This window comes from Camelina sativa, chromosome 9 (genome assembly GCF_000633955.1).
Source record: "Camelina sativa cultivar DH55 chromosome 9, Cs, whole genome shotgun sequence".
Classification (NCBI taxonomy): Eukaryota; Viridiplantae; Streptophyta; class Magnoliopsida; order Brassicales; family Brassicaceae; genus Camelina; species Camelina sativa.
Window position 1 is genome coordinate 1399891 of NC_025693.1, and position 12004 is coordinate 1411894.

General features: G+C 43.4%; 2 protein-coding genes across 2 annotated transcripts; both read right to left on the reverse strand.

Annotated features, from left to right (window-relative positions):
* On the reverse strand, positions 780–2733 carry LOC104714901. Its single transcript, XM_010432370.1, has 3 exons — positions 2206–2733; positions 1681–2154; positions 780–1481 (listed from the first exon to the last, which is right to left on the reverse strand). Exons 1-3 carry the CDS (start codon positions 2731–2733, stop codon positions 780–782), a joined length of 1704 nt encoding a protein of 567 aa, XP_010430672.1.
* On the reverse strand, positions 3248–3853 carry LOC104714902. The gene has a single exon (XM_010432371.1). It carries the CDS (start codon positions 3851–3853, stop codon positions 3248–3250), a length of 606 nt encoding a protein of 201 aa, XP_010430673.1.

The following is a 12004-nucleotide window of genomic DNA, read 5'->3' on the forward strand; positions in this document are numbered from 1 at the left end:
TTTTTAAAAAAAAAAAAAAAAAAAAAAAGAGAAATTTTTTTAGAAAGGAAATCCAACTTTAACTATCTTTTGTGTTTTGTGAATTTCCGATAAAAGAAAAAAAAAATATATAAAACAGATAAGAAAGTGCTTTCGGAAAACTTAACTAGCTTTTGGCATAACATAGGGCCGGCTTAAATATATCCAAAAGTTATAGTTCCTGTTCAATTTGTGAAAAGTATACGTTAATTACATATAATTTTTCTATGAAATTAATATGTAAAAGTTATAGTTCTTGTTTGTTGATGTATGAAATCGACAATATAAATGATACGGATCTTAATAGGAATAAATCGGAACTGATCCTTTTATTAACGTAGAATTTGAGGAAGTGTTTACAGAAAATGACAATTAAAGAGCTAAGCGCAGTTAATACAAAAATAATAGCTTTTCTCTCTCTAATTGTCCAAAAAGTGGATGTCCGCGGTGAGGTTCGGTGAGACCATAGAACGCCGTCGAGCTCGTATGCCCAGAGTCCCTTCTTTGCGTCGAGGCGTTTCTTAATTTCAGCGAGAATTGTCTTGTTGGTTGCCTCTGCTTATCCGTTGCCCTGCGGGTATCGTGGAGTTGACTTGCTAAGGCGTATCCGCCAGCCACCGCAGAATCCTTCAAACTGGAGCGAGATGAATTAGGGCCCGTTGTCGCATACAATTTTGTATGGGAGTCCATACCTGCATATGATATTTTTCCAAACAAATTTCTGAACTTCGTTGGCTTCAAGCGAGGCGTACGATTCTGCTTCAACCCACTTTGTGAAATAGTCCGCCATGATTAGGAGGTACTTCTTTTGGCGAGATGGTGTAAGTGGACCGACAATATCCATCGTCCATCGCATAAAGGGATAGGGTGGTGACGTTGTGCGCAGGAGTTCGGTCGGGGAATGGATGAAGGGTGCATGACGCTGACATTTTTCGCATTTGTTTGCGAATGCGGTACAATCGGCGACCATGGTTGGTCAGAAGTGTCCATTGTGGTGGATTCAAAGTGCCATTGCGGCGGATTCGAAGTGCCAATGCGCGGCCACCTGAGTGGTTTCCGCCCGCGCCTTCGTGAACCTCTCGCATGATGTCGTTGACGTCCTTCGTATTGACGCAGATGAGAAGAGCGCCGTTTGCATCCAAACGAAACAAGCTGCCATCCAACATCGTGTAGTGTGCGCTCTTAACGCGCAGACGCCTTGCTTCCCACTTGTCTTTTGGCATGATTCCATCCGCGATATATGCTATAATCTCAATTTGCCAGTCGTCGCGCGAGGAGGCATCGGGTGCTGGTACGGGCATAGCTGGAGTGGTTGAATTCGCGGCTGTTGGGGTTGGTCTTGTGACTGCTAAGGCAATTGCTAAGACGTTGTTCGGGTCTGTCACTGAGTGTGCGGCTTCGAGAAACGTGGCTGGAGCAAGAGGCAACAGGTTTGATGTCAATGCTTGGTTGATCAATGTTTTCTACAGGTATCACTCGGCGGAGATCAGGATCTGATGTGGAAGCGAGTGTCGCGAGTGCATCAGCTGGAGCATTGTCGCTTCGTGGAATTTTGACGATATCAAAGAACTCAAACTTTTGGGACAAGTCACGAACGACTTTGAGGTAGGCATCCATGCGCGCGTGTCGTGTTGCCTAATCTCCACTGAACTGATTCGTTACCAGCTGTGAGTCACAATAAGCTTGGATCTTCTTGATGCCAATTCCGTGTGCGAGATGCAGTCCAGCGATTAGTGCTTCATACTCAACGTTGTTGTTAGAAGCAGAGAAAGCAAGGCGGAATGACTGCTCCAAGATTTCACCTGTTGGCGAGGTTAGGCGTATGCCTACTCCCGAGCCCATCTTTGATGAAGCGCCATCTACGTGAAGTGACCATATCTCGGGTGGAGGGGTGTCAGCTTTGAGTTCGGGAGAGGGTTCAACAAGAAAATCTGCAAGAACTTGTGACTTGGTGCAGGTGCAGTTCTTGTACTCAATGTCGTATTCGCTTAACTCAACTGCCCATTTCGCAAGGCCTCCTGACTGGCTTGGGCTGTGAAGGATTGTTCGGAGAGGCTGGTTTGTCAGGACTTCAACAGTGTGAGATTGGAAGTAAGGGCGAAGTTTGCGAGCTGATATGACAACCGCGTATGCGAGCTTCTCAAGAGTCAGATATCAGAGTTCAACCCTATCGAGGGTTTTGCTCACGTAGAAGATAGGATGTTGCTCTCCTCGATCTTCTCTGACGAGGACGCCGCTTACAGCTGAACAGGAGATGGCGATGTAGAGATACAAAGTTTCTCTTTGCTCAGGTTTGGCTAGGACTGGCGGAGCTGAGAGATAGTCTTTTAATTCCTTGAACGCCGATTCACATTTTTTGTCCCACTCAAATCGTTTGTTTCCGCGAAGGAGCTGATAAAATGGTAAACATTTGTCTGTTGAACGGGAGATGAAGCGATTTAAAGCGGCAATTTGTCTAGTTAGACATTGCACCTCGCGTGTGTTCTTTCGGGAAGGAAGGTTGATGATCACCGAGATCTGCTTCGGATTGGCTTCTATACAGCACTTGGTAACGAGGTATCCCAAGAATTCGCCGGAGGTAACGCCAAACGTGCATTTTGCCGGGTTCAGTTTCATGATGTACTTGTTGAGTATCTCGTAACACTGCTTTAGGTGTGCGACATGATCTATGGCCTGAGCTGACTTGACGAGCATATCATCAATGTACACTTCCATTGTTTTCCCAAGTTGACTTGCGAACATCCGGTTCACCAGTCGCTGATATGTTGCTCCCGCTTTTTAAGCCCAAAAGGCATGACTCTGTAACAGAAGGTGCCTTGTTCGGTGATGAATGCGGTTTTCTCACGGTCGTCCTTGTGCATCAATATTTGTTTGTAGCCTGAGAACGCATCCATGAAAGATAGTAGTTCGTTTCCAGCTGTGGCCTCGACGAGCTGGTCAATGCGCGGAAGAGGAAAACTGTCTTTTGGAAAAGCTTTGTTAAGGTCTGTGAAGTCAACGCACACTCTCCACATACCATTCTTCTTCTTAACTACGACCGGGTTGCTCAGCCAATCTGGATAGCGAACTTCAGTGATTGAACCTGCATCAAGTAGTTTCCTTATTTCGTCATTTACTGCGGTTGTGCGTTCTGCACCGAGCTTTCGACGCTTTTTCTTGACGGGCTTGTAAGTCGGATCAACGTTGAGCTCGTGGCTGGTAATGCTAGGATCGATCCCAGTCATATGATCTATCGCCAGGCAAACGTGGTCGCGTTCTGACGCAGGAACTGAACGAGCTCGTCCCTCAGAGCTATTGGTAGCTCGGCGCCTATTCCGACGCAACGCTTGAGATCGGACAAATCAATGTTGACTTGAATCACAGACTCTTTCGGAGGTGGTGTGTGTGGATCTCGCGGTGGTGCTGATTCGGCAATTACAAAAGCCCTCGTATTCTGCATCTTCTTCTCGATGATGAAGCAAGTTTGTGCCATCATAGGATCTCCACGCAACGTGTAGATACCGTACGCGTTTGGAAACTTGACGCATTGGTGGTAAGTTGAAGCAACGGCGCGCATCTTGTGAAGCCACGGTGTTCCCAGAATGACATTGTAGACGATGGGTTTGTCCACAATTGCAAAGTTAAAGCACTGCATCGTGCCGCCGATAGAGATTGGAAGTGTTATGGTTCCGACAGTCATGATGGTGTCTCCGTCAAATCCCGTCAGGGGTTGCGTTTCGTGGGTCGTGTTGCTCAGATCGATTTCCATCTGGATAAGTACATCCTTGAATATCTCATTGACCGAGCTTCCAGTGTTAATAAGAATTCTCGTCACCGAGCTTTCCCCAATCACCATTTCTACGACAAGCGGATCGTTGTTTGGACTTGTGTTACGTGCGTTCTCTTCAGTAAACATAATAGGTTCGGAGGATGTTTTGAACATGTTGGTGTGGGAGGGCAGGTTGCGCTTTGTGTCTATTTTGCGGCAGTAGGCTTGGATAGACCGAACTGAGTCGCGGCATGTTGACATTGCTTATGATCATGTTGATCCTTCGGCGAGGAGCTGGTGGTTCGTCGCGCTCTTCTGCGTTATGGTTTTGTTTCGGTGGCGGAGGTAGGCGAGCAATTTCCCGTGCTCTGTCATTTTGTGCCCATGCACGGTCATTTTGTGCTGCAGCTTCCTCTTTACACTGTCTGTCGTGCTGCTGCTCGTCTCCCAGGCAGTACTGGTTGTCTTTGTGTGTGTTAACTTTTCTCCGCTCTCGTTCCACATCGACGTCACCTTTCTTGTACTTATTCAAAAGCAGCATTTGAAGTGTTTTGCACTCTTCGTTTGAGTGTCCATTGAATATGTGGAATTTGCAATATGGGCGCTTGCCTTTGAAGCCGGGATTATCGGATTCGCGATAGTATTTGTTCCCAGACTTGCTTTGCTGCTGTTCTTTTCCATCGATAGCGAACATCGTCGCTTTCCTTCCTTTCTCGCCACGGGCATAGTCCCTTTTGTAGTGTTGGCGTGGCTCGTGGTACTCATCTACGGCTTTGCCTTTAGAGCTCGGGACCTTCTCAGGTGCTTTTTCTATCACGCTTGGTTGATCGGGGTTCTTTTTGTCCTTGTCCTCATCGACTTGGATGTATCGGTTTGAACGTGCAAGCACCTCGCCAAAACTTGTGACGGGCAGGATTGTTAGGTCATCTTTGAATCTGGTGCCACGGGCGAGCACATTTCTCAATGCTCCGATTGCAGACTCATCACTTATAGTGAGTTAGGATACGACACCTTTAAACCTGTCCATGAATGTTCGTAATGTTTCTTTAGGCTTCTGATACATTCTCTGCAAGTCATCACTTGACGCAGGTGTGCGCATGAAGCACTGGTGATGTTGAAGGAATGCGCTTGTTAATGCTTCGTATCCATCGATCAAGTTGGCCTCAAGTCTGGAGAACCAATTGAGCGCCTTGCTGGAAAGAATCTCGACGAACAACTGACAGCTTCCCGCATCTTCTTCCTCAGGTGAGAAATACGACCGACTGATGTGGAAATCACCCCAACATTTAACATTTAACATCTTCTTCTCTCTCTCTATTATTTTCTTCCTAAGAAAAGAAGGAGTAAAAGTAGAAGATGAAAAGGAAAAGAGAGAAAGAAGGAGAGACAAAAAGAGAAAGAAGAAAGAGGAAGAGAAGAGAGTAGAAAAGAACGAGAGAGAGAGAATAGGGAAAGAAGAGAATGAACGAGAAAAAAGAAGAAGAGAGAGAAGAGAAGAAGAGAGGAGATGAAGAGTGTGAGAAGAAAAAGAGAAGAGAGAAAGAAAAGAGAGGAAGAAGAAGAAATAAGAAAAAGAAAAAAAAGAGTGAAAAGATGAAATAGAAAGAGAAGAAGAGATAGAGGAGGAGAAAAAGATAAGAGGAGAGAAAAGAAGAAGAAAGGAAGAAGAGTGAAGGAGGAGAGAAGGAAGAGAGAGAAGGAATGATGAAGAGATAAAGAAGAAAAAAATAGAGGGAGTAAAGATGAGAAAGGAGAGAAGAGAGAGAAAAGGAAGGAAGAAGTAAAGAGATAATAAAAGAAAAAAGAAAGACGGGAATGAAGAAGAGAAAAAAGAGAAGAAGAGAACGAGAATAAGCGAGAAAGAGAGAGGAAGAATAAAAGAGGAGAAGAGAGGAGAGATATATGAGAAAAGAGACAGAGAGTGAAGAGGAGAGAAGAAAAAGAGATTAGAGAAAAGAGAAGAGAGCGTCGGAACAGGGAGAGAAAGGAGCAGAGAAAGAAAGAGAGATGATGAGTAATGAGAGAAAGAAGAAGAAGAAAGAACGAGAAATAAAAAAAAAGAGAGAAAAAAGAAAGAAGAAAAGGAAGAGAAAGAGAGAGAGAAAGGAGAGATGAGAGAATAAGAGAAGAGGAAAAAGAAAGAAGAAAGAAAAGAGTAGAGAGAGAGATGAATGAAAGAAAAAGAAGGAGAGAAGAAAGAAAAGTAAGGAGAAGAAAAGAAAGAGGAGAGTATAGAGAATATGGAGAAGGAAGAAAAAAGAAGAGAAGAGAGAAAAGAGATGAGAAAAAAATAGAAGAAGAGAAGGCGAGAAGAGAGAGTGAGAGAGAGAAAAGAGAGGGAAAGGAGGAAGAAGAGAACGCATTCATTACCGAACAAGGCACCTTCTGTTACAGAGTCATGCCTTTTGGGCTTAAAAACGCGGGAGCAACGTATCAGCGACTGGTGAACCGGATGTTCGCAAGTCAACTTGGGAAAACAATAGAAGTGTACATTGATGATATGATTGTCAAGTCAGCTCAGGCCGCAGATTATGTCGCACACCTGAAGCAGTGTTTGGAGATAGTCAACAAGTACAGCATGAAACTGAACCCGGCAAAATGCACGTTTGGCGTTACCTCCGGCGAATTCTTGGGATACCTCGTTACGAAGCGCGGTATAGAAGCCAATCCGAAGCAGATCTCGGCGATCATCAACCTTCCTTCCCCAAGGAAACCATGCGAGGTGCAACGTCTAACTGGACATATTGCCGCTTTAAATCGCTTCATCTCCCGTTCAACAGACAAATGCTTACCATTTTATCAGCTCCTTCGCGGAAACAAACGATTTGAGTGGGACGAAAAATGTGAATCAGCGTTCAAGGAATTAAAAGACTATCTCTCAGCTCCGCCAGTCCTAGCTAAACCTGAGCAAGGAGAAACTTTGTATCTCTACATCACCATCATCTTCTCAACTCATTCTCTCTTACTTCTATTTTCTTTTTTTCCTCTTCATCTTCTTCTTATATTCTCACTTTTTCTCTTTCTCTATACTTTCTTCGCTTCTTTTTTATCTCCTTTCTCTTCCTCTTTCTTCTCGCTCTTCTTTCTCTTCTCCTCTTTTTCATTTCTGCTTCATTCTCCTTTTCCACTTCTTCTCTTTGTCTCTCTCTTTGCCCTTCTCTACTCTCTTTTTCTTCTTCCTTCTCCGCCTTCTTTTCCCTCTCTCCTTCACCTCTTCTACTTTTCTCTCGTCTCTCCTTACTCTCTCTCACTTCTCTCTCACTCTCTTTTCTTTCTTTTTTTCCTTCTTCTCTTCTTCTTTCTTTTTCAATCTCTTTCTTCTCTTTCTCTTTCTTCTCTCTCTCTTCTCTTCTTTCTCTCTCCATTCTCTTTCTTTACTTTTTCCATACTTTTCTCATTCAGCACCACCGCGAGATCCATGCACACCACCTTTGAAAGAGTTTGTGATTCAAGTCAACATCGATTTGTCCGATCCCAAGCGTTGCATCGAAATAGGCACCGAGCTACCAATAGCTCTAAGGGACAAGCTCTTTCAGTTCTTGTGTCAGAACGCGACCACGTTTGCCTGGTCGATAGATCATATGACTGGGATCGATCCTAGCATTACCAGCCACGAGCTCAACGTTGATCCGACTTACAAGCCCGTCAAGCAAAAGCGTCGAAAGCTTGGTGCAGAACGCACAACCGCAGTAAATGACGAAGTACGGAAACTACTTGATGCTGGTTCAATCACTGAAGTTCGCTATCCAGATTGGCTGAGCAACCCGGTCGTAGTTAAGAAGAAGAATGGTACGTGGAGAGTGTGCGTTGACTTCATAGACCTCAACAAAGCTTGTCCGAAATACAGTTTTCCTCTTCCGCGCATTGACCAGCTCGTTGAGGCCACAGCTGGAAACGAACTACTATCTTTCATGGATGCGTTCTCAGGCTACAACCAAATAATAATGCACAAGGACTACCGTGAGAAAACCGCATTCATCACCGAACAAGGCACCTTCTGTTACAGAGTCATGCCTTTTGGGCTTAAAAACGCCGGAGAAACGTATCAGCGACTGGTGAACCGGATGTTCGCAAGTCATCTTGGGAAAACAATGGAAGTGTACATTGATGATATGCTCGTCAAGTCAGCTCAGGCCGTAGATCACGTCGCACACCTGAAGCAGTGTTTCGAGATACTCAACAAGTACAGCATGAAACTGAACCCGGGAAAATGTACGTTTGGCGTTACCTCCGGCGAATTCTTGGGATACCTCGTTACGAAGCGCGGTATAGAAGCCAATCCGAAGTAGATCTCGGCGATCATCAACCTTCCTTCCCCAAGGAACACACGCGAGGTGCAACGTTTAACTGGACGAATTGCCGCTTTAAATCACTTCATCTCCCGTTCAACAGACAAATGCTTACCATTTTATCAGCTCCTTCGCAGAAACAAACGATTTGAGTGGGACGAAAAATGCGAATCGGCATTCAAGTAATTAAAAGACTATCTCTCAGCTCCGCCAGTCCTAGCCAAACCTGAGCAAGGAGAAACTTTGTATCTCTACATCACCATCATCTTCTCAATTCATTCTCTCTTACTTCTATTTTCTTTTTTTCCTCTTCATCTTCTTCTTTTTTCTCACTTTTTCTCTCTCTCTCTCTCTCTCTTTCTTTGTACTTTCTTTGCTTTTTTTATCTCCTTTCTCTTCCTCTTTCTTCTCTCTCTTCTTTCTCTTCTTCTTTCTCTTCTCCTCTTTTTCATATCTGCTTCATCTTCCTTTTCCTCTTCTTCTCTTTACCTCCTTCTTTTCTCTTCTTTACATTCTTCTTTTCCCTCTCTCCTTCACCTCTTCTACTTTTCTCTCGTCTCTCCTTACTCTCTCTCTCTCACTTCTCTCTCACTCTCTTTTCTTTCTTTTTTTCCTTCTTCTCTTCTTCTTTCTTTTTCAATCTGTTTCTTCTCTCTCTTTTCTCTTCTTTCTATCTCCATTCTCTTTCTTTACTTTTTCCATACTTTTCTCATTCCTCTCTCTCTCACCTCTCCTTCTTCTTCTTTTCTCTCTATTTTATTTTCTTTTTTACTACTTCCTTTCTTCATTCTCGTCTTTCTCTCTTTCTTTTCTTCTCTGCTTTTCTCTCTCTTTTCATTCTCCTTCTTATCTCTACTTCACTCTACTTATTTTCTTTCTTTTTCTTCTTTGCACTTCTTTTCTTCTCTCTCACTCTATCTTTCTCTCTCCTTCTATCTTCTCTTCTTCCTCTTCTGTTTCTCTCTTGCTCTTCTTCTTTTTCTCACTTTTTCACTCATTCATTTTTTCATCTTCTCTCTTTCCTCTCTCTTTTCCTCTTTTCCTTCTTTCTCTACCTCTCTCTCTTTTCCTTACATCCTTTTTCTTTTTCTTCTTCCTACTTTCTTCTTTTTCTCTCTCTCTTCTTTCTCTCTCTTTTCTCTCTGTTCTCTTTTCTTTTCTCCTCTTCTCTCGTTTATTCTCAATTATCTTTTCTTCTTTCTTTCTTATCATCTCTTTTTCATTTTCTTTTCTCTCTTTCTCTTGTTCCTCTTTTTTTCATTCTCTCTGTCTCATTCATTTCTTCTCTTTTTTTGGTGTCCCGGGTAGAAAAAAAGAAAAGAAAAAGAGGAAAAGAGAATGATAAATAAAAGAAGGGAAGGAAGAGAGAGAAAAGATATGAGAGAGAAAGGAGAGGAAAGAGAGAAGAGAAAGAAGAATAAATGAGAAAGAGAATATAGAGAAATGGAGAAAGAGAGAGAGAGGAAAAAGAGAAGAGAGAGAAGAAAAGAAAGAGAAGTAAAATGAGAAAGAGAAGGATAAAAAAGGAGAAAAAAGAAAGAAAAGAGAAGAAATGAAGAGAGAAGAGAAAAAGAGAAGGGAGAGAAGGAATAGAGAAAAGAAGAGAGAGAAGAAAGAGGAAGAGAAAGAAAATAAAAAAGAAGCGAAGAAAGTACAGAGAAAGAGAAAAAGTGAGAAAAAGAGTGAGAATAGAAGAAGACGATGAAGAGGAAAAAAAGAAAATAGAAGTAAGAGAGAATGAGTTGAGAAGATGATGGTGATGTAGAGATACAAAATTTCTCCTTGCTCAGGTTTGGCTAGGACTGGCGGAGCTGAGTGATGAGATCATGGACAGCTCCACTCAACCACACGAACTTGAGGAGCAGCTTGAACCAGAGGAAGCACCGGAGGAGCAGCTTGAACCAGGGGAAGCACCAGAGGAGCAGCTTGTACCAGCGGAAGCAGCGGAGGAAGCACTAATCGTTCCGGCAGGTCCTATAACAAGGTCACGGTCCAAGAGATTCAACCAATCAATCCAAGGTCTACTCAAGGATCTGGACAAGAAGCTAGAAGACGTGACTCAAACCACTTGGACGTTGCTCACAGCTCAAGGTGCTCGGTAAAGGGTAAAATGTTGCTTTGGTGCTCTTTTTCCCTTGGTCAAGTTTTGTCCCATTAGGTTTTCTTGACAAGGTTTTTAATGAGGCCTAAGTAACATTTTCAAGCCCCCTTTTGCCAGCCCAATTCGTGGTCCAAGGTTCCCCACAAAGGCCTTGGCCCATTTTCTTTCTATCTCTTTGCATTTATTGCTTTGTAATTTCCAAGACTTTGTGCATGAGCTTGCATGAGTGTGGACTCTTGCATGAGCTCGACCTCTTCTCCTTCTAGACTCTTCTCCTTCGTTCCCCTTCTTCTATTTAAACTCCTTGTATCTCTCATTTGTTTCTCATCAAACATTTTAATTAAAAAAGCCTTTCTTTTACTTGTTTGATCTGAGGAGTGTGTAATATCTTCTCAACTTGTTTTCTTCTTAGTGTGTCATATCTAAGTTGAACTCGAGCCTGAAGTCTAAGAGATTTTCATCTCTCTTGGAAGTTCATTTCAATCCCCCCTTTTTCATCCGCTGCATCATTTCACCATTTCATCTTCTTTGATCCGCTGCATAATCAACCCCTTCACCTTCCATTTGATCGATCTATTGCATATTCAGCCCATTCATCTTCATCATTCCGTCCATTCACCTTCAAGACCTTGCAAAGTGTGTTCTTGGGAGCAGATTCCTCTTTAGGAGTCTATCATGTGGTATCAGAGCAACCGCTCTGCAATTAGGTTTTGAATTCCAATCGTCACTTTCTCTTATTTTCAGATCTGTCGTTTCATCTTGCGAGAGTTTTATAAAATGTTTTACTCGTTCAAAAATTACAAACTCAACTGTTTTAAAACCAGGAACGAGTCTAGTATTTTTGAAAATTGATTTGATAATTTTTGGATTCGTTTTCATAATTTTCTCAGATCTGTTTTCATTTACGTGTTTTTAGAACTATTTACTGGTGGATCTTTGTTTTTCTTTTCAGGTACCATGGTGACGTCGGAAGAGGAAGAGTCATCAACTTCTAGCTTGGAAAGGAAGATCCTTAAGTCAGTTACCGCAGCTATGACAACCATGCTTGATGCAAGACTGGGCGCTCTACACTTGAATCAACCCAACCCGGAAGCAAATCAGCGACAAAGGCAGAACCAGGAGGAACCAAGGCAAGACGACGAGACCAGGCAGTACTATAGCCATGGTTCTTCACACAGCAGTCAGCGGAGGCGTCGACGAGAACGTCCAGTACCAAGAGATCCGTTGGGAGGACTTAGGTGCAAGATCCCAGCTTTTCACGGAACCAGCAACCCGGATACCTACTAGGAGTGGGAACAGAAAATCGAATTAATCTTTGTTTGTCAAGAGGTCACCGAGGTCAACAAAGTTAAACTTGCCGCAACCGAGTTCTACGACTATGCTCTAAGTTGGTGGGATCAGCTTGTTACCAGCCGCAGACGTACCGGAGACATGCCGATCGATACATGGAACCAGCTGAAAGCCGTCATGCGAAGGAGATTTGTGCCGAGTTATTATCACCGCGATCTTCATCAACGTTTGAGGAACTTAGTTCAAGGAAGCAAGACTGTCGAAGAGTACTTCAAGGAAATGGAAACCCTATTGCTAAGAGCTGATGTTCATGAAGATGGAGAAGCTATGATGTCGCGATTCATGGGAGGTCTCAACCGCGAAATCCAAGACCGTCTAGAAACCCAGCACTATGTGGAAATTGAGGAGATGCTTCATAAAGCAGTCATGTTCGAACAGCAAATCAAGAGGAAGAACTCTCGATCCCACTACAGCACCGCCAAGACCAGCTACAGCTCAGATAAGTCAAGTTATCAAAAGGAGGACAAGCCCAGCTACCAGAAGGACTACAAGCCATTC